At 41.3% G+C, this 23,177-nt stretch overlaps 1 protein-coding gene across 2 annotated transcripts; it reads right to left on the minus strand.

Moving 5' to 3' along the window:
- Nucleotides 1-638: 638 nt before the first annotated feature.
- PRPF3 (pre-mRNA processing factor 3) lies at nt 639-22,000 on the minus strand. 2 transcript variants are annotated; one of them, XM_016215563.2, is made up of 16 exons: nt 21,914-22,000; nt 19,152-19,341; nt 18,373-18,503; nt 16,255-16,401; nt 14,362-14,445; nt 13,952-14,172; nt 12,998-13,304; nt 12,243-12,409; nt 11,220-11,299; nt 8,079-8,222; nt 6,388-6,487; nt 6,102-6,215; nt 5,023-5,141; nt 4,657-4,740; nt 2,874-2,935; nt 639-998 (listed from the first exon to the last, which is right to left on the minus strand). In XM_016215563.2, the coding sequence occupies exons 2-16, from the start codon at nt 19,294-19,296 to the stop codon at nt 852-854; spliced, it is 2,052 nt and encodes a 683-aa protein (XP_016071049.1). In that variant the 5' UTR covers nt 19,297-19,341; nt 21,914-22,000; the 3' UTR covers nt 639-851. The 2 variants fall into 2 exon arrangements, with proteins under 2 accessions (XP_016071049.1, XP_087684218.1); XM_087828092.1 differs by lacking the exons at nt 19,152-19,341; nt 21,914-22,000 and adding an exon at nt 17,029-17,124 and having other exon boundaries at nt 18,373-19,139.
- Nucleotides 22,001-23,177: the final 1,177 nt, after the last annotated feature.

The raw sequence follows: 23,177 nt of genomic DNA on the forward strand, positions 1-23,177 counted from the left end.
GAAAGGAAATAGGCTAAATTCCCATTCCACTTTACAAACTGACCCATAACATCCTCGTTGAATGTTCCGTGTCCACTTCATTTCCTGTTAAGAATACTTAGTCCTGGCCAGTGTGGCTCAGTTGAGCATCGTCCCAGGCACTGAAAGGTGGTCAGTTTGATTTGAGTTAGTGGTCAGGGCTCTTGCCCAGGTTGTGTGTTCGATCTGTCTGGGGTGCATACGAGAGGGAACAGATGGATGTTTCTCTCTCACATCGATGTTTCTCTCAAAATCAATGAAAACATATTTTTTAAAAAAACTACTACTTAGCCAAGACCAGAGGTAATCTACCACCTGACTCTATTGAAGGCTGAGAGATGAACACTCATTTGTTTCCTCCTCACTTACCCACTTAACACCTCTTTCTGCTTCACTCTGCTCCAGGAAAAGTTTTATCACTCTTGCTCCAAGATGAGTTCAGAAAATTTCTATTAGACCTCAAAAATACATACCCATTCATCCTTTCACCCATTCATATATACATAGACATCAATGACAAAATTTTCTTTTTCCACAGCAATTGCTAGAAGTCTGGAGAAAAGATCACCTGAAGACCCAAACTCTAATACCTATGAGTATGTGAAAAATATCATACAAACTTTAAAAATAACTCTTTAATCATATGCACATAAGGGGAATAAAGGGCAGCGCCAGGCTGACGGGGAAGAGAGCAATGTGTTCTCCCTTTGTCCCAATGTCGGCTTGGCACAGTTCTGAGATCACACACACATGTGGGCTGGGCTGGGAAGTAGGATAAGGGAGAGGACTGAAGAGAATAGGCGAGAGGGCGGAGGCAGGGGCTTGCAGTAGTCTCAGTCGGTGGACTCCAACACAGATTCACTTAGCGCAAGGTCCCAGTAGTGTTCAGCCCCATGCTTTTTGAAATGCTCCCGAGCCATGTTCTCTGTAGGGCACTGTTTGAACTTCATATCCCCAAAGCTCCGGTCTTTGGCTGTACCCTTGGAAAGAGACAAAATTTGTAATAAAAACACTTCAATTTCTAATTTAAATCAGATATTCTTTCATAAAACCTAGTAACACTTGTGTAGCAATGTGCCTAGCTGAACGTGATTTTATGGTAAAAGCAATTCTAATCTCCATCTCAGATATTTGCATGCATTTTCATGAATTTATGCTTAGGGGTTTGTTTGTTTTTGACTGAATGGAGAATGAGGAGTTCTGTGCTCTGGTGCCTGGATGGTAGAGCAAGTCAGGAAGGACTACAGATGGTGGGATGGGATGAACTTGTCTCCCACCAGACCTCAAGGAATAGATTTGGTCCTTTCAGGAGAAAGGTGTTAGAGAACCAGAGGCTGAAAGGACTCTTTTCACAAGACTTAGTGAGACCCTGTGTACAAGGAGGTTTTGAGGCCAGTGATGAAGAACAACAGAGGAACAAAGGAGAGAGGGAAATGGGAGCCAGGAGGACTACTGCCAGAGAACTACAATAGAAAAAGATACAATACTGGGTGGAAGTGCATTCTCACCAAAAGTACCAGCAGCAATGACAGTCATAAAGTGCTACCTAAAGAGGCTTTCAGGGTTCATATTCCAATAAGGAGGCTAGAGCAGATCTTGGCTTGTTTCTGAACCTGAGATACAATTTCTGAGGACACTCAGAGATAAACGGAAGAGATGAAGAGGCTGGGATATTAAATATGCAGGTGGGGACTTACGAGAAAAAAAGACCACAGGTATTATGGTTATTATGACCTAATTTGTATGAATAAATTAGAGGAATCTGGGATAAGACAGAAGGATACATGAAAAACAATTAGTAGCAATTACCTATAAAGAGTGGTCTTAAAGAATCAGGAAATCAGAAAGGGACCATTTCAGTAAGTGCATTTCTTCGTTGTTAGGATTTATTTTAATAAGCATTCACTACTTTTGTAATAATATTACTTTTATAATAGTTACTGAACATGAACACATTTAAAAAATAGAAGATAAACATGAACTCAATACAGAAGAACAAAATGAAAACAATAATCACAAAGGTAGAAAATATTTACAATGTATAAAGTGTATTTTGGAGTGGAAATAAAAGGATTACTGTACTATATCAGGAAAGGATTACTGAGAAAAAAAACTTTTAATGTTTCCTAAAAAATAGGATATTTTATGCTTCAAAAGGGTGAACAAATGCTTACTTCACAAATTGGCCTGAACAAGCATATTCATTCATTCACTCACTCATTCATTCATTCATTCATTTATAACTAATACTGATTCACTAGGATTTCAGGAATGAAAGAATTGTATAATCATAAAAAAGTTCCATTTGAAGAGTGATTTAGTTACATTTTACAAAGCACCATTATATAATAATCTAATTAGGTTTTCAAACAAACAAAACCTGACAATAGGGAGGGAAAATTATATCCACATTTTATAGACAAAATAACAGTAATGGATGTTAAAAGCGACTTGCCCAGTTGCATAGCTAATAAGTAGTACTGCCCAGACTCCCAACTTTATATTAAGTTTAGTACTTCTTTCACTACATCCACACAAAGAAAAATCCAACAATTAATTTCCCTCTTTACAGGCATCATCTATGACTATGAAATAACTCAGAAAAGGATTTATAATCTTGCCACCGGTTTTCCATATTCTTCTCCAGATGGCAGATACTAACATACTCATCAATTTAACTAAAATATAATGAGGAAGAATTTGCTGCCAAACATTTAACAATGAATTCAGAAAAACAACAACAAACCAACTGCTTAAGGGATTAGTCGTTTAGTTTTACCATTACACTGCTCCACTGAATAGCATAAACAATCAAGAATAGCTAAAGTTCCGCTCAGTGTTTAATAATCACTTACCTCCCAGACTAGTACACATTTGTTGGTTTTCTTCACAGCTTCCTCATCGGATTCCTCATCATCTGGAAAAGACAATATAGCTAAATCTTGCTCTAGATACAGACTAGAGACTAAAGTTTAGGTTCTAAACAAACAGTATTCAAATGTACCCAAATTCTCTTAAATATTGTTACCCATTACCATGTATTGGGATCAAATGTCTTTTATTACTCTTTATCCCAAATTAGACTGGAAGCTTTAAATAGGCAGGGAAATTCAACAAACACTTATTGAGCACCTACTGTGTATCAAAAGCTGTGCTGGGTACTGGGAATAAGTAGATAAAACAAGCAATCAAAAATAAAAACTTGTCCCAAGCACTCTGAGAACCAGGCTTCAGATGCCAACATGATAAGAGTTCGTTTTCTAGGAGGTTTTAGTCTAATGAAGGAGGAGGGTAGATATAGCAAATGAAAATAGGAACACTTGCAAAAGAAAATATAGGTCAATTATAGTGAAAAATATACTTTGTAAGGTTCAAAAATACATGTTAGGTAAAATTTTAAAAGATAAGGCTCTCTGCATGTGTTAAATGCCAACCAAGGTTTTCAAAGAAGAGAAAAATGAATATTGATAGAAAAATGATGGCCAGGAGTATGTCAAATATATGTATATATTTGATAAGATAAAGCTGGGCACAAGAACGACAAGTATATTTTCTTGAACAAAGCAGAAAGCTTTTTTTGATTAGAAAATCGTTTTTTGTTTGGCTTTCAACTCTTTAAAAAAAAAAGTTTTTATTGATTTTAGAGAGAGGGAGGGAGAGAAACATAAATGATGAGAGAGAATCATCGATTGGCTGCCTCCAACCCCCCCTTAGCTCCCCTACCTCACCCCCCCCCCCCCCGCCCCGGATCAAGCCTGAAACCCAGGCATATGCCCTGACCAGGAATTGAACCAAGAACCTCTTGGTTCATGAGTCGACGCTCAACCACTGAGCAACACTGGCTGGGCTTGCTTTCAATTCTAAAAATAATACAGCCCTGGCCTGGCCTGTGTGGCTCAGTGGTTAGAGTGGTAGACACACACCCCTCCCCGGATTGAAGGGTTTCGGGTTTTATTCCCAGTCAAGGGCACATACCTGGGTTGCAGGTTCTCCGGGCCCTGAACCAATTGATGTCTCTCTCTCACATTGACAGTTTCTCTCTCTCTCTCCCCGCTTTTCCTCTCTCTGAAAAAGCAATGGAAAAATTATCCTCGGAGGAGGATTAACAAAAATAATAGTAACACAGCCCTGGCCCTGGCCAGTTTGTCTCAGTGGTTAGAGTGTCAGCCCAAGGACTGAAGGGTCTCGGGTTCAATTCCAGTCAGGGGCACATACCCCTATTGAGGGCTCAATCTAGGGCCCCAGTCTGGGAGCATGTGGGAGGCAACCAATCAATGTGTGTCTTTCACATTGATGTTTCTCTCTCCCTCTCCCCCCTCCACTCTCTCTGAAAAGCATTGGAAAAAATATCTTCAGGTGAGGATTAAAAAAAACTAATAATACAGACAATGCACATATTACAGGGAAACTGGTAAAAAGGTAGAAAGGCCTTAAAGGACAGAAGAACGAACACTCATGCACATGACCATATAATAAATATAAATATTGTATGAATGTCTAGCATGCTCATAGTCCAAATGGGTCTAAAATTCCTGAACATTATCCAGTGTTAGCAAGAATGTCAGAGGGAGGGGAACAGGTGAATGGACAGACACCCCCCCCCCAACTCCCACTTAATCCCTTCTAACCCCCATTCACCATCTCCCTTTGTGTTAGATGTCTGTTCATCCCACTTTATCCGATGCAGCATAAGACGCTTAAATTTCTTCTGGGACTTGGGGCCTGGAAACAGAAAAGGAGAATTTTGCCAGAGTTGTGGAAGATGGTGGGGTAAGAAAAAACCTCTGGGCTCATTCAATGTTCAGACATTAATATGGTGGTTGAAGCAATCCCAGAAACCACATCTTAGGTCCTTTTACTCCAATAAACACAGAAACAGGCCCAGGATATTACACCCAGGTGTAGTTCTAAAATACTATCTTTTTCTTCTTTCTCCCACCACGCTAATCAATTCAAGGTGTAGGGCTGCCTGGGGACAATCTCCCTCAGTTTTTTCAGACTCACCCCCTTCCACTACTACCACGTTGACATCCTTGTGCAGTACCACCACCCCTGTCAGGTACAGTTGCCCAGCATTGGCCTCAATCTTGAACTTCTTGGCTGGGTTGCTCAAATTTCGAACTCTGGAGAAGGGAAAGTTTAGTTATGGCTTTCATTTTGGCATTGATACCTGCCTGAATGGAATGGCAAATAAATAGATGAATCCAAAATGATTTTCTAAAAATGACTGTCTTTGGAGTAAGCAAATATATTGATGCTTAAAAGGTAGAACTGATGAGTCTAGACATATTTCCACTGTCTTATACTTCTTCAAAGTCTAGCACTGGACACCTTAAAACAAATAGCAGTTAATCAAAATTTATTCTAGATGCTTAGGAATGTAGTTACAATGCTATCCATAAAAAATTTCTAGACGGATACATGAAAAACTGTCAGTAGCAATTATCCATAGGGAATGGTCCTAAGGGATCAGAGAATAGGAAGGGGACTTCCCCTTAAGTGCTCTTCTGTATTGTTAGAATTTTTTATCTTAATAAGGATTCACTACTTGTATAATAAATGTACCACTTTTATAATAAATAATTACTAAACATGGTCACATTTAAAAAACAAAAGACACACATGCACTCAACATAAAAATAAAACCATTAAACCAACACAAAGGTAAAAAATATTTACAACGTATAAAGTGCATTTTGGAGTGGGAATAAAAGGATTACTGCAGTACATCAGGACAAGGATATAGTTACTGAAGACACTTTTAATGCTTCCTGGAGAAACAGGGTATTTTATGCTTCAAAAAGGATAAGTGATCTTTAGTTCACATCTTGGCCTGAACAAATATATATATATTCATTCATTCATTTTTCAGAACTATTACTGGTTCACTAAGAAGACCTCAGAGACAGAAGAATAACCCTCACCACTGTAAAAGATTTAGTAACTCCTGCTTCACACTAGGGTCATTTAAAGAAAGTAGGGGCTGATGTTAGTTATGCTTTTAAACCACAGTGATTCTGCCCCAAGGACTTGGAAAATGTTTTGGTATTTCTAAGGGAAAGGCTACCAGTTTGGACACCTACCTATATACAGATATGTGTACCCCCTGTGAAATGTCTTCTTTAAGCTTTTTAATTTTCTTGACCTTTCTCTGTTCTGCTGTAAGTTTTCGGGCAGCGTTGGCCTCTTCATGCGCTCTGTCGTGACAGGAAGGACATCCACAAGTGAGAAAGGCATTGAAGATCAGAGGCAGGGCTGAGGGAAAGAGAGAGCAACGGAGGACTCTCCCCTCCCTTCAAATGTGGATCCCCTAGAAAAGTTTGGGAAAAATACTTGCCCTGGGTTTCCACCCAATCCCATGGCACTTACTTTTGTCTTTTTGCCATCTGAGCTCTGACATGGGCTTCTACCTTCGTGGGGTCTTGAACAGCTTCTGTTCCTAATACTCGCATCAAATTAGAAATTCTCACTGCAATGGAAAGGGAACAGAAATCAATCTCCTAAATTGCTTCTCCAGCTGGAACAATCAATCTTCTTTTCTCTACCAATTCATATTGTTTACCTATTTCAAATCTGCTGAAAACTCACTTCTTTAAAAAACTCCTACCTTGAAAAGTCCATACAATTAACTCAGCATTTATGGACGTTCACACAATTAATCTAAATAGTTGGTATGCATTAAATTTATGAAAGACAAGGAACTTAATTTTTTTCTTCTTTTTTTGGGGAACTTAATTTTTTTAAGTGTCCTTGTTTTTTATTATTATTTTTATTTATTTAATATATCTTTATTGATTTCAGAGAGAGGCGAGGGAGAGAGACAGAAACATCAATGACGAGAGAGTCACTGATCGGCTGCTACCTCCTGCACGCCCCCGACTGGGGATCAAGCCCGAAACCAGAGCATGTACCCTGATCACGTGGATCCTAGGTGGACGCTCAACCGCTCAGCCACACCTGGCCAGGCTTTATTATTTTTAAAAAATACTTTTAAAAAATTTAATTATTTTTAGAGAGAGGGGAAGGGGAGGGGGGGAGGAGAGGGAGGGGAGGGAGGAAGAGGGAGGGGGAGGGGGGAGGGAGGGACATCGATTTGTTGATCCACTTATTTATACGTTTATTGGTTGATTCCTGTATGTGCCCTGCCCAGGGATCAAATCCACAACCTTGAAGTATTGGGATGATGCTCTAACCAACTGAACTACCTGGCCAGGGATATTGTTTTTTTTATAAATGAATTTACTGGGGTTACACTGGTCAATAAAATTATATAGGTTTCAAGTGTACAATTCTACAATATTATTATCTGCACATTGTATTGTGCACTCACCATCCAAAGTCTAGTCTCCTTCTGTTACCATTTATCCCCCATTTACCCTTTTTCACCTGAGGAACTTAATTTCTTTGGTATTTTCACTCTGATAATAGCATTTAGTAAAAGATCCTATACATAACAGTGCTCACTCAAAATATTACTGAATGACAATGGAATGAGGTTTTTTTAACTTTTCAGTTTTCTTTTTTAATTTTTTTTTTTCTTTGTTTTAAATATGTCTTTATTGATTTTAGAGAGAGGACAGGAGAGGGACAGAGAGACAGAAACATCAATGATGAGAGAGTCATTGATCAAGCCTGCAACCCGGGCATGTGCCCTGACCGGGAATCGAACCCCGATCGCCTGGATCCTAGGTCGATGCTCAATTGCTGAGCTACGCCCGGCCGGGCTTAACTTTTCATTTTTCAAATATTAAGAATTACATACATAACAACTTTATACAAATAGCAAAACTACTATCTTTATGAATTTCAAGAGCATTATTCTTCAAGGAAGATCAGTGTGTTATATATGATCAATAATACTTAAAATAAACATTAACTACCTCGACAATGAATATGTTGATGTATCTGAGTAAGAGAGTAGAAAATTTGGGAAAGGGAAAAAAAGAGCCAATAAATGGTTCTGAGAAACAAAAAGCACCCAAATATAGAGATGCTAATGTTTCTCTAGAATTACAGAGATAAACATGCTACCCTTTCATCCCTGCTTTTAAAAAATGTACCTTTGGGTTCCGGAGGAGGCATCAGGCCCAGCCTGACTTTCTCTTGTAGCTCCTTCTGTGCTTCCCTCCGTGTTTGCCTTCGAAGCTTCTTCTGTTCCTTCTTGGTAAGATATACCCCCAGAGTAACTGGTGTGTCATTGTCAACTGTTAATCAGAGAAATGAATGTACTAAAGCAATAAGCATATTAAAGGGACTATCAATCACATTAAAAGAATCTTTAGTTTAATTGCTTGGTTATTTTTAGGTTGTGACAGTGGTAGTAAGGTTATATTTTTAAAAAGTATTCTTTTCTTTCATGAGTAGTGTTCTCACTTGATTTTTTTTAAAGCAACTGAACCCTTTATCAACTGAAATTCAGCAAATATAGAAAACAAAATTAGAGCTGCTCTGGTCTCTCTGCTTGGAGATTTTGAGTAGGTGGGAGGTTATCTAGAATCCCATTTAGATCTCACCTCCTGAACCTCAATGTTTCTATGTAATACAATTTGAAAACCACTGGCGAAGATGATAAAATTTGTAATTTTAGAGTTATAGGGAATGGAAAAAAATCATCTGGATCTCCAAAGCAGATTTACACACCTTTTTAAAACAAACACTACCCATCCCCACATTCTTCTAATGATTCACACTGATAACAGCTAAGTAGACTTTTAGTAAAATTCAATATTATACCTTGTATTAGCTAAAGATCTCAGTCTATTTTTCTGAAGTTACTGGAGACACTGGCAAGCAAATTTACTAATTGAGGTATTATCTCCTCTGTTCATCTCAAACCTAATGAAAGCATTCAAGTCTTTTATGATCTGCACAACTTTTTTGTTTTGTTTTGTTATGTTATGTTAATCCTCACCTGAGGATATTTTTTCCACTGATTTTTAGAGAGAGTGGAAGGGAGGTAGTGGAGGGAAGAGGAGAGGGAGAGGGAGAGGGAGAGGGAGAGGGAGAGGGAGAGGGAGAGGGAGAGGGAGAGGGAGAGGGAGAGGGAGAGGGAGAGGGAGAGGGAGAGGGAGAGGGAGAGGGAGAGGGAGAGGGAGAGGGAGAGGGAGAGGGAGAGGGAGAGGGAGAGGGAGAGGGAGAGGGAGAGGGAGAGGGAGAGGGAGAGGGAGAGGGAGAGGGAGAGGGAGAGGGAGAGGGAGAGGGAGAGGGAGAGGGAGAGGGAGAGGGAGAGGGAGAGGGAGAGGGAGAGGGAGAGGGAGAGGGAGAGGGAGAGGGAGAGGGAGAGGGAGAGGGAGAGGGAGAGGGAGAGGGAGAGGGAGAGGGAGAGGGAGAGGGAGAGGGAGAGGGAGAGGGAGAGGGAGAGGGAGAGGGAGAGGGAGAGGGAGAGGGAGAGGGAGAGGGAGAGGGAGAGGGAGAGGGAGAGGGAGAGGGAGAGGGAGAGGGAGAGGGAGAGGGAGAGGGAGAGGGAGAGGGAGAGGGAGAGGGAGAGGGAGAGGGAGAGGGAGAGGGAGAGGGAGAGGGAGAGGGAGAGGGAGAGGGAGAGGGAGAGGGAGAGGGAGAGGGAGAGGGAGAGGGAGAGGGAGAGGGAGAGGGAGAGGGAGAGGGAGAGGGAGAGGGAGAGGGAGAGGGAGAGGGAGAGGGAGAGGGAGAGGGAGAGGGAGAGGGAGAGGGAGAGGGAGAGGGAGAGGGAGAGGGAGAGGGAGAGGGAGAGGGAGAGGGAGAGGGAGAGGGAGAGGGAGAGGGAGAGGGAGAGGGAGAGGGAGAGGGAGAGGGAGAGGGAGAGGGAGAGGGAGAGGGAGAGGGAGAGGGAGAGGGAGAGGGAGAGGGAGAGGGAGAGGGAGAGGGAGAGGGAGAGGGAGAGGGAGAGGGAGAGGGAGAGGGAGAGGGAGAGGGAGAGGGAGAGGGAGAGGGAGAGGGAGAGGGAGAGGGAGAGGGAGAGGGAGAGGGAGAGGGAGAGGGAGAGGGAGAGGGAGAGGGAGAGGGAGAGGGAGAGGGAGAGGGAGAGGGAGAGGGAGAGGGAGAGGGAGAGGGAGAGGGAGAGGGAGAGGGAGAGGGAGAGGGAGAGGGAGAGGGAGAGGGAGAGGGAGAGGGAGAGGGAGAGGGAGAGGGAGAGGGAGAGGGAGAGGGAGAGGGAGAGGGAGAGGGAGAGGGAGAGGGAGAGGGAGAGGGAGAGGGAGAGGGAGAGGGAGAGGGAGAGGGAGAGGGAGAGGGAGAGGGAGAGGGAGAGGGAGAGGGAGAGGGAGAGGGAGAGGGAGAGGGAGAGGGAGAGGGAGAGGGAGAGGGAGAGGGAGAGGGAGAGGGAGAGGGAGAGGGAGAGGGAGAGGGAGAGGGAGAGGGAGAGGGAGAGGGAGAGGGAGAGGGAGAGGGAGAGGGAGAGGGAGAGGGAGAGGGAGAGGGAGAGGGAGAGGGAGAGGGAGAGGGAGAGGGAGAGGGAGAGGGAGAGGGAGAGGGAGAGGGAGAGGGAGAGGGAGAGGGAGAGGGAGAGGGAGAGGGAGAGATCGATGTGAAAGAAACACGATTGGTTGCTTCCCTCATGTGCCCCCACTGGGGCCAGGGATGGAACCTGCAACCCAGGTATGTACCCTTGACAGAGAATTGAACCCAAGACCCTCTGTTGCTTAGGCTCACGCTTTAACCACTGAGCCACATTGGCCAGGGCTGATCCGCATAACTCTTAAAGAAGGCATATCAGTTACTGTTATCTCTACATATGAAAAAATTCTGTGTTCTAAGTGATTTACTCAAGGGATTCAGCTAGTTAAAAACATAGCCTATCTCTTCTGACTGAGCCAATACACTTTTGCTACAAAAATGATAGAAAGGCTAAGGACAAAGATCAAAGGGCCTGAATTTAGAGTTGACATAGAAGACTGGAGTTGGGAGTCAACACTATGGCAAACACCCAACTTGTAAATATACATCAGTGAGGTCCTCTTTAGAATAGGCCTCAGTGCTCTAGAGCTCCACTGTCCAATACTGTAGCCACTAGCCACTAGTACCATTTAAATGTAAATTAAATTGAATAAAATAAAAAATTCAGTCCCTCAGTTGTATTAGTGCAGCTCAGTTTTCAAGTGCTCAATAGTCACACGTGGACAGTGGCTACTTAACAGACAGCGCAGATACAGAACATGTCCATTATCACATAAAGTGCTATTGGTTAATACTTCTCTAGAGCCTTGACTGAGTAATCTATGTATTACCTGGAGGGTTGAGCTGGGCTGGATGTTCAACAAGATTTGTGATTCCAAAATAATCTTCTCTCTTGGGATTTTGCTCTGTACTAAAATTGGAGGAAGAAGGGAAAACAGGATATGTGGATAGAGACAATTCCAACAGGGGGAGACTCATAAACGCAATGAAAAAAAATCCACTTGTTATAATGTACTCAAGCACTTTTTAGTATTTGCATACCTATAATGTGTAATTATATTACACATAATTTTCAAGATGAGAAAACTGGGTCCCACTAAGGTTGGATGCACTCTCCACACCAGTTATTTTCAATCTTCTTTCTACTCTAACACTCCTGATGGATACCACATTCTCTCATTAGTAACAATAATTCTCTACGACAGTGGCTGACAAAGGGAAGTTAAGGAAAGGCTGAGACACAGCCTCCTAAAGCCATGTATCAGAATGATAAAGCAGACATAATTAATGTTCTCCAAATGTTTTTTAAATTTTTTAAATTTATTGGAGTAACATTGGTTAATAAGGTTATATAGGTTTCAAGTGTGTATCTCCACAACACATGATCTGTAAATGGCATTGTGTGCCCGCCACCCAAAGTCAAATCATCCTCTGTTACCATATATTTGGCTCCCTTTACCCCTTTTCCAACTGTTTCTTATATGCTTTATTTACCATTCTCTTCTCCATCAACTAAGAATCCTTGCTCTATTCTAGAACTGGATCTTTAAGAAACATAAACACCTATTACAAGTATCAAAAAAATGTAAGAAAACAAATATGCTAAAAACAAATAACAATGTATAACAAAAGCACATAATTTATATATCTGCTTTTTTAGACTATTTATGCCCATTCCTTTTACATTAACCCAAAAAACTAAAAATAACCCATATAACATATTCCTTACAAGTACATGAGCTTGTGTACAGTTACTTGTTTCTCTTGAATTTTAAATTTTTACTTAATGCATAAGTATCATCTCTCCCAATAAAACTCTAGCCTTATGAAAAGGAATTAACTAACAAACTCACAGGTCAAAGCCATTGGGGATGATGTAAGAGTCCCACCATTCAATTTCAGGAATATCTCCTTCCCTTAACTCCTTCTTAGGAGCAATGAGGGCCAGCCTAGTTGAAGTATGGATGCCTGTTTTTCGAGCTGCCTGTGAGATTTCTGCCTGCAGCTTCTCCAGTTGAGCCTAAGGACAAGATAAACCAAGACAGGAAGAAAAATTGGAGTCACAGAAAACAAGGAAGTGGTAGAAGCCCAAACTTTAAAATACTCCCTTGTTGAACTCTACACCTAATGTAACTAGTTCATAATTTCTGAAGGCTTAGAAAAATGACGGTGAGATTTACATATATCTCACCCTCATCACTACCCCTTCACCCCAGTGAGTGCCTGCAGCAAATGTGCAGAAATGGAATTTTATGAAAACCTGATTCTGAGGATGAAAATGAGAAGGCAAATTGAATATACAGTCAATTCAACTCTCCAAGTGTGTGGATTGTCTGCAGTAAATTTTAACACTAAGATAGCTTTCCTCAATCACACAAGGGGTTTTTTGAATTGTTTCCCTCCACTGTTATTTGGATGTGGAGAATTTTCAAACTCAATTTTATTTCTACCTAAGTAGAAAGTAATTAAGAAGACAAATCAGCTAAGAATCAAGTCTAATTCCCTTAAGCACTGAGAACTGAGCTGACAGTATTTTAGGACTGTATTCACCTTCCTTTGTCACCTTCCTAACTTCTTGAAGTTCTAGGTTATATTCTAAGCCAGATACCTTTGTCCGTAATCGTTGGGCAATCTTCTCAAATTTGCCCTTGTCGTGGAATTTAAAAGTGCGTCTCTGCCGCTGGGAAGGGGCAATTGAGACTCGGGGGTCAAAAAAGGTATTCGATTCCATGTCTTCCGATGGCTTTTCTTTAAGCTGTTGCTTGAATTGTTCCCTCTTCACAGCACGAATATTGGCCTTCAGAGTCGGCATGCGGTGCGTCAGCTCAATTTCTTTGCCTGTTGCATCTACAGTGCGACCTTGTTCATCGAGAATCAGTGGTGTAGGTTTAGTTTGATCTTTTAACTCAACCTTCCTGAAAAATGGCCCACAAAGAAATAAATTGCATATGGAACAATAAGGCAAACAAAAAAAATAGAAAATAAAACAAATCAAAATCCAACAAAGACAACCACGTGAACCAATTCTAGGGAACATAAACCCATAGGTGAATAGTAACATCTTGATTAAAAACACCAAACCGGATATTTGAACACAGAGTGCAATCAGATGAAACTGATAAATTACATTGATATGAATTTGCAATCCTCTTTCTTTACTCTTGAATTCTTGGGTCAGATAAGGGATGCCAAACCAATCATGGGTGCTAAAGATGAAGCCTATCATCTTTACCCAGTTGTAGAGAACTCTCAGATGTGGTCTCACCTAAATGTGGTTTATTGGATATAGCTGAGTTAGGAACCAAGTGACCTGAGATTCTATTCCTTTCAATTTTAGATGAACCATCTTAACCTGTGCTACCAATTATAAAAAGATTATAAACTCTGCAACAAGGAAACCAAGAGAATAAATTCGATTAGTATTTACTGAACATATGTAAGAAATATCTAACTGTGTGAGAAATGATTTAGGTTCCTTAGAAGAAGAGGATCAATAACATTCTAAGGTATTTATTGCTTCTCAAGCTTCAGAAACAAGGGATTCCATGAAATAGATACTCACGGGGGAGCAATGCCCATGGCATGAAGATTGGCCAGGCCCACCATGTTGGCATTGCCGATGAGCCCTGGCTTCAGCGCCAGCTGGGCTTGGATACGGGCTTGTAGTTCAGCTGCTTTCCTTGCCTTCTCAATGGCATCATTCATGAAAGTGGCAGCCTGAGAGGGCTGAATAGTGTTGCCAATTGGAAGTCGCTCTGGTTGGGAGGAGGAAGAAGTCTTTGGCTGTGACACAGAGAAAAAGAAATCAGAATTAGATGGATTAGGCAGGCAGGCAGGCAGACATGTGCGTGCACACACACACACAATGGTAGACTGTGGAGTGAAGCATGCAGTCACTTCTAGATTCATTTGAATAGATGGCAAGAAATTCTGTGCTAAATGATTCTTTTCAGAGTAATCTAAGCACAATACCTGAGGTGTAGGGGGGCTGATGAAACTCAGTTGTTTTTTCCTCTCCTCAATTTGTCGTGTTGCTGCCTCCATCATCTGTTTGATCTGCTCACGGGGGTGAGGGAGAGTTGAAAGAATGTTAATGTCTCTTTCTTATTTCTCGCATACAGGTTCCTAAATCCAAAGGGCTTTCAGGTCTAGAGGCCTAAAATATTTTGAATGACTACATCATATTCTGCCTGTATCATAGGCTAGAAAATTTAGTAAAGATAAAACTACACAGCTGAACACTGGAATTTTCAACCCAACTTCCCAAGGCAGGACTGGCATGTTAGGTAGTAACACAGCTTGATGACTAAGACTCTGGAGTAAGAAAAACCTGAGTTTGAATCTTAACTCTGCCACTTAATGTCTATGTGACCTTGGATATCGTATTTAATCCCTAAACCTCCAAGAGTCTAAAAGGGGTAAAAATAGTAGTACTTACCTACCAAGGCTATTGTGAGCATTTAAACAACACATGTAAAACTCCTAACAGAACCCACACAAATCATTATGCCTTCTTTTTTTAAAATCATGTTATTGGTCCCTGAATTACTAGTTTGGGTAACCAGAGATGACAATACAAAGACCTGCTTCATAGTCTCTGCAAACCCCTTCTTCTGTCCTATAGAAGTTCAGGATGATAAGCTTTGAAAATACATTCAAATAGCTCTTCTCAAATTTTCCAAGAGAACTGGTGTCAAGGGGCTGCAAGATATATTTAATTTTATTGATTGATTTTTCAGAAAAAGAAGGGGCAGCGGGGAGAAAGAAAGAGAAACATTGACTTGTTGTTCCATTTATTTATGCATTCATCGGTTGCTTCTTGTATGTGCCCTGACTGGAGATCAAACCCACAGCTTTGAAGTATTGGAACAACACTCTAACCAACTGAGCTATCTGGCCAGGGTGCTCCAAGATATTTTTTAAAGTTTATTTTTAACATTTTTTTTTTCAGTAGGTGATACAGTTACATAGTTCAAAATGTAAAAAGTACAAAAGGGTATATTGTAAACTCTTCCACCCCTCCCGTTAAAAAAACATCATTATCTGTTTCATTACTTTCAGAAATATATAAGCAAACCTATCCACCCAATGGAATATGTCCATATATACATATCCCCCCCGCCCCCAAGAAATTTTAAATGGTACAAGTTACTGCTTATATGGTATCAAAATTGTTTAATAGTACCCATTAAAAACAACAACAAAAAAACAACCCAGAGCCCTAGCCGGTTTGGCTCAGTGGTTAGAGCGCTGACCCTCAGACTGAAGGGTCCCAGGTTCAATTACGGCCAAGGGGTCGTACTTCAGTTGCAGGCTTGATCCCGGCCCAGGTCGGGGCACATGCAGGAGGCAACCAATTGATGTGTCTCTCTCACACTGATGTTTCTCTCTCTCTCCCCCTTTCTTTCTTTCTCCCTCCCTTCCACTCTCTCTGAAAGCAAAGGAAAAAATATCCTTGGGTGAGGATAAAAAAAAAAAATAAGTAAAACCCAGATAATTCCTACTAAAAAATTTAAAGTAGATTATACCTTCTCTGAATTATATTTGGAAATTCTCCTCTGCCATCAAGCTGAGTTCTGATTATTTCAGTCATTTTCTCAATGACTCAATGAGGTAGATAACTAGGCAAATGAAGTATGTAACACACCTTGATTGCCACATAATAGGTGCTCAGTAAATGCCATTTCATTAACCTCAAACTGGAATATTCCTGGTTAACCCAAGGAATGATGAAACATAAAACAGGGAGTAAAAGTTCCCCAATACTAAACACTAATTTACATCGATGCCACAATAAATCTGGATCCATGAATCTCTTGCTTCTTCGACTTACAAAATTACTGTTTCTAGTTCTTAATTACTAACCTGGAGCTTAGTCAGCATGCCAGGGCTCTCTGAGGGAGGCCCAGGGATCACTTCTGGCTCCTCTTCCACCTCCTCAAAACGGGGTATCCGTCGCTTCTTTACTCCTGATGATTCCTTGGAGATCTCTGAGTCATCACCAAACACTTCCTAAGGGAACCCAAGATGAAAGAAGAGTTGTATCCCTGCCCATGGGAGAAGAGAAGAATCATCCTAGTTCCTATCAGCATTCTGTGGCATTTCCCAGAGTCTTCTAGACCCTCCACCAAATGGATCATCTCACCCAACTTCATCATTCTCCCACTCCAGTCAAGCAAATTTCATCCCCATGTCCTTATAAATGTGCCCATTTCAAGGTCTTTGCAAATGCTACTGCCCACATGTGTAATGATCTCCCTCAACTTTTCCACAACCCCTGTTCTAAATCCTGCCTAAAACTCACCTCCTCCAGGAAGTTTTCCTCATTAATAATCTCACCCCACTCTGATCAAGCTGTTGTTTTGCCTCCTCTTAGCACTTAATAGTTTGGGTCATACTATGTAAAATTACATTCTGCTTGCCAAGTGTTAAGTCTTTCAATGTTAGTACTTTCTCCCAACTAGAGTCTAAGCTCTTCCAGGACAGGGGCTTTCTCTTTCTTCTTCAGTACTCCCCAATAACACTTTGTTCTTATCAAACAATGGGAACTTATATATGTTGACTGATTTGCAAGGTGAATTTAACAGGACCAAGAATGGCCAACTGTAAGGGACAATGGGAAAAAGCAAATGTACACACCGGTGGTAGGCTTTGGGTGACATCCCCTCTTCACTAGGAGGGCTCGTGTTTTGCAAGGACATATCCTCGGCCAGGGGCGAGCGCTTCCTGGAACTCCTACAGTTCAAGAAAAAGGACTCTCCCATAATATATTGTGTGGGGTCGGGACGTGAATGGACCAAAATGGGACCCATATCCCAAGGCTATCTAGATACCTCCTTCAAGAAACCATTTTTATTAATCCCATCTACAGCAGCATGCCCTGTCATAACTAATCTTCACTCTACAGATCTGTGTATACTGTGAATCAAGCATTCCCCTTTAAACATTATAAAATTCAACAAAAGTCTACAATCAACCCTAAAATTTCATGAAATTGCTACTCAGCTTTTATAATTTGTGCCTATTTTGTTGTGCTCCACACACCTCCAACCCTTAAATTGCAAATTCCTTTAAGGCAAGGGCTTATTCTCATTCCTCTGATCACAACCCCCTCCTACCCCGCCCCCCATGCCCTAAACACAAAGAGCACAGGAATGTCCATTTCTCTTGGTTCCATAGCCTGGCCACGGACCAAGCAGACATTGCTTATTCACCCTTTGTGCCTCAGAAAAAGCAAAAGGATAGCCAAGGTATCAAAAGCACTTTGGAAGGTTTGATGAAAGTCACAGAAAATATTTTTTCAAAAGAGAGAGACAGAAAAGAGAGAGAGATCAGCTACTTGACACTGCAACTATTTAAACAGGTCATGACCAACCAGCAACCACAGAATAAAAAGTGAAGTAGGTAAAGGAGTAACGATGGTCCCTTTAAGTTCTCTACTCATGGGGCCAGATGATTAGCAATATGCTATATAGAAAAATGGAAGGATCTCCAGACATATAGTAAATAATAATTGTGGTTAGGTATCCCATCTACAAGTCTATTTGCAGAGACACCTCTATAAAGGAGCAATAAGAAGGTCTACAGCTCAGGTAGCAGTGGAATCATGTTCTGAAGAAATCTATTACGCATCAAGAAAATCGAAGCATAAAATCTTAGATCAATCAATTTATAGATAGTAGTAAAGAGGAGAAAAAGAGACAGGGAAACATGAGAACCAAAACTTCTGTGTATGAAAAAAGGGCAAAGTTATCAAATGTTTCCTTGGAATATTTCAACCCATGAACTTAGTCATTTCCATAAGATGGTGATAATATAAGTTATTATACTGTATATATACACCCCCTCTACTTTACAGTCTAAGTACCTCTCTTGAATATTAGGTGTTCTAACAGTGTATCAAAGTATCAGCCAGGTAAGCTCAGCAACTTTGTTACCATTCAAAACACTCCCGAGTTCATCAGATAGTTAACTGTAACCTACCTTTAGCTCTCGTTTTCTGCTCCTGTCACTGCTAGACTTGGAATGTCTAGAGCTTCGGCCTTCCTCTACAGCCTCAAACAGTTTGTCCACAAATCGGAGAGTAGAATCATCAAGAAAAGGTTTCAGATGGTCTGACAGGAAAAAAAGAGGTGGTAGGGTTGAAAAGGTAAGAGTACTTTAGTCCAATACCAGGCATATAACAGACACCAACACTGGAAATATATCCCTGGGGGGAGGGAAATATTTTCTTAAGTCTTTTGTAGGATTCCCATAAGTTCTCTTACATTGAGTGACTTCACACTATGAGGTAAAAATACAGTTATAATTTTTTACAGTAGGAAGTAAGTAGCATAGCCAGAGTAACCTATTTGTTGAGCATCAAACTTTAGGATGAAAAAATCTCCCTAACTCTTCCCTAAATAGCATGTTGTCAGAGATTATCATTAACAAAATCTATCTCTCTCAGCTTTTTCAGGTATTTTATAGCAACTTCTATATATTTAGATGTCAACCTAATCTGAATGTACCCACCTCACTTTAAAATATTTCCTAAGTAAATTTAACTTAGGTAACTCAGTACAGTGGCCAAAGGAAGTTAGTTTGAGATTCAAAATATGTCACAAAAATAAAAAATAAGAGAAAAAGCAAAATTAGTTATTTGAGGTATTTCCATTATAATGCAAGAAAAAAAAAATGTAGCCAGACCCTTTCGGGGAAGTTCAAAGCAGTGTTTGGGGTCATCTCATATGGTAAGTCAAAAGATTCAGAAAGGTACATACCAGCTGCCTTCTTCTTGTCCATGCCCTTCCCCACACAGTTCAGTGCTGCTGTGACCACTGTGGGCTCTGAGAAACCTAGTACCCTCTTCACTGTCTTCTCTATCCATGGTTTTAGCTCATCCAGCTCTCTCTTAGACAGTGCCATTCTTCAGGAAGAGGAGGATAGCTCAAATGGAGTTTTATACTGCACCTAAAAAGAAATCAGGAAAGACTTAAGTTAGACAATAGGAAAAAACCAAAGTGATTCCAGGCAATGGCTAGTACAACAGGAATGCCTTTCCCACCCCTATTCTTAATCCTTAGGCAAGTTCCTCCACTTTATTTCAAGCCAAATACTTTCCCTAAGACCCCTACTTCACAGCAGAAAGAACTACATTCTGTTTGCTTTTTAACTCTAACTCAGTATCAATGGGTCAATAAAATCTGTGGAACAAACAAACAAATCCTGGGAATAACGTAGTCTGAGAAATGAGTTCTAGCCCTGGCCACTGTGGCTCAGTTCATTGGGAATCGTCCTATGCACGGAAAGGTTGCCTGCTCAATTCCCAGTCAGGGCACATGCCCGAGTTGTGGGCTGGATCCCCTGTGGGGGGCGTGCAGGAGGCAGCAGATCAATGTTTTTCTCTTTCTCTTCCTCCCTCCCTTCCCCTCTCCCCAAAAACCAATCAATAAATAAAAAAATGAGTTCTAGCTTCTTTTTTGATCCTGTCATGTCAACAAGGGCTAGCAAACTTCTAACATGAAAACAAGAATGAAAAAAGCCCACCCAGAGGCCAGCTTTTCTACTTCTAAGCAAGCATTCCTTAACTCAGCCCTGACCTACAGGTTTCCTTTCTTTTAAGGGATGCAAATAAAGGAGGGCTTATTCAGGTCAGTTATCCTATAGTAAACCTTATAATCCTAAGGACTGTTTTGTCACATTTTTCTGAAGTCATATTCATCCCAGTGAGAATTCTATACCCAGGTAATTTTCTCTCATGTTCTATAGGGTCTCTGTCAGTTGACTTGGTAAGAGTAATCTCTCAGCTCAGAAAAGAATATCCTCCTTTTGGATGTTCTCTTTGCTTTTTCACCTTTATTCTCCCACTTTTTAGCTTAGCAGAAAAAAACACTATCATAAAGGACTCTCTACAACAAATCCTTGTTATTTAACGCAAGTTAGTATAATTCTTAAACATTACTCATGTTTACATTTTGATCTCCTACCGAAATCTCAGAACTCCTCATGAACATAAAGTACATTTTATTTCCCCGATTTTCCCCATAATGCCTAAAGTGAATAACTGCACTGACTTCAACTTTCAAGCTAACTTCCCAGTAGTGCCACATATCAAGGTCTGATCTGGGAGTCAATCTTTCAAGATTTTTTAAAAAATATATCTTAATTGATTTCAGAGAGAAGACGGGAGAGAGAGAGACAGAAACGTCAATGATGAGAGAGCTGTCATTGATTGGCTGCCTCCTGCAAGCCCCTGGCCTGGGGATCCAGCCTGCAATCCAGACATGTGCCCTGACCAGGAATTGAACTGCGATCTCCTGGATCTTATGCTCAACTGCTGAGCCACGCCCAGCTGGGCCAATCTTTCACGATGTTTTAAGATAACGATACAGTCTGATTAACTTCTACATTCTTGACAGGTTAATCCTCTTTAAGATCTGCTGCTAAACTGTATTTAATTTTGGTATAACCATGTGAAGCTAGTAGTTTGAAGTCATGAAACTAGGACTGAAAAGATTTTATGTCTCAGTGACACATTACATGAACAAGTTTTATGGTGACTCTACTCACCCATCATGAGATAGCAGTATAACCTATCAATCTCTACATATTAAGTGTGCACTGCTCAAAAGCAGCATATTCAGATACCACAGAGTAAAGAAAGAGCTCAGAATGAACAACTGCAACACCAATCTCTACTATTTAGCAGCCTCTGGGCAAGTGAGTCTTCTAAGCCTCAGCTTACTCATCTTACAAAATGAGGACAACTGCCATGCTTAATCGTACTTAATTCATTCAATAAACATCGTGTAACTAAGTGTTAAGCAGCATACTGGGTGCTGAGGATATATACAACAGTGAACAAAACAGATAAGAATCCTTGCCTTAACAAGTCTTATATTCCAGTAGAATTGAATCACAGGCGACAAAGTGTAAGCAATTTGAAAATCCGAAGCAATAAACGAGGGAGCGCTCTATTGGATGAAATGTGTGCTCAAGCACTACACTAACAGATGTATTCCAGTCTATAAGATAATGTGCAAACTAAACAGGCAGTGGGCAAGAATCAAAGTTTCAAACAGCAACTAGCTTTGTCACTAATCAAATGCTGAACAACTGAGTGGGGCGTGTGTGTTTGTTATGATGTAGAAGGAGAAAGGCGGAATGATCTCTGAATGAGCAGGTGGCAGAATCCAGTCTTCTGAAGATTTCCTTACTCCGTGCACTTCTTCACTACAACCCGCCTTACCACCCTGAAGCCCCATTCTCTTTTTGCTCTCCCCGTCTTTCCGACCGGACCCTACCCCACCTTGTTCTACCCAAACTCCTCACCTCCGAGCTAGTCTCCCCACCCTGTCCCCTTCCCGCCCCCGCCCTTTTCCTCTCAAGAATCTCATTCTAACCCGTTCTCCCACAGAACCTAGTTCTCTCTCAGCTGCCTTCCCACGGAACCTTCCCGCTTCGGTCCTCCTCTCAGACTGAGCCCTGGCCTCAGGCGCTCTTACTGCAGGGCACCCCCTCTGGGCCTGGGGCCACTACTCACCTCACAAACTTCAGCCCCTGAGACGGAGCCCGAACGTTACACCGGAACCGGAAACCCTCCGACTGCTCTACGTCCTCCAGTCGCCACCGCCACCGCCGCCTCCACGCAGCGGTCCTCCAACACGTGATGGGGGAGGGCCGGCCCGCCCACTCGCGCAGCCGTAGTAGCCACCTTCCCGGCTGCAGAGCGCATGCGTGGTGGAGCCGTGAAGTTGCACCACACAAGTTCCAACCTGCTTCGTTTTCCCCAGCTAATCCGTTAACTAGGTTATTGCAAAATTAATTTGGCCTAAAGCAGAAATTGGGCTGCTTGCGGTGCTCCTAGTGTGGAGAATAAGTGCACTAAGTTATGCTAGAACTAGAAGCGAGCCTAAACGCGGCCTTTCTGGGTAGAAAGTCAACCCTCTGAAAGAGTCGACATCGCTAGTGTTAGCCACGTCTCCTTAACCTCCCTACCTTAGTTAAATTAACAGTGGTGCCAGAGACCAACTACCCAGGAAAAAAACGAGTAGAGCACTCTGAATAGCGAGCCCCTGGCCCCCCGTCTCTTATTGTTTCATTTATTAATTGACAGAACAAATATTTATTGACCGCCTACTAGTATGTGCCAGGAATCCTCTGGGAATCAGTATTGCTTAACGATTCAGTAAAAGCATGGGCTTTAAAGCCAGACTGCTTAGATTCGTATTCTAGTTCTTCCACTCATTATTGTGACATTAGGCAAACTACTTAAGCCTTCTATTTATTCACCTGTAAAAAAAGAAGCCATCTAATTGGGCTATTGTGAGGACTAGAGTGACTGAGGGTAATGCACTTAAAACAATGCTTCTCACAGAGTTCAGTAAAGCTACATGATACATAACACAAAAGTATAATAGACATCTCTATTAATAGATATTTTATATATTACTTATATCTACTGTATAGATATAAAACAATTTACACAAAGAAAACTAAACTGACATGCATTACCTCAACCACAAACCTGTAGATAGGTATCCTCATTTTACAGGGAAAAAAAAGTTTGTTAAATAACTTGCCAAGATCATGACTGAATCAGATCTTTTTGACTAAGTGAAAAACTGTATGTGCAGGTAAGCAGCTGGCACATAGCCGAAGCTCCAATATTCTCCTTTCCCTTCAACTACTTATATACACTTCCCACACCACAACATTATTACTTTGTATGCAGTAAATTATTACTCCTCACTATTCTCAGTTAACACGTAGACAAACTCTCATTTTGTACTTAGTGCACTTCTAAA

This window comes from Miniopterus natalensis, chromosome 19, assembly GCF_054644295.1.
Source record: "Miniopterus natalensis isolate mMinNat1 chromosome 19, mMinNat1.hap1, whole genome shotgun sequence".
Taxonomy (NCBI): Eukaryota; Metazoa; Chordata; class Mammalia; order Chiroptera; family Miniopteridae; genus Miniopterus; species Miniopterus natalensis.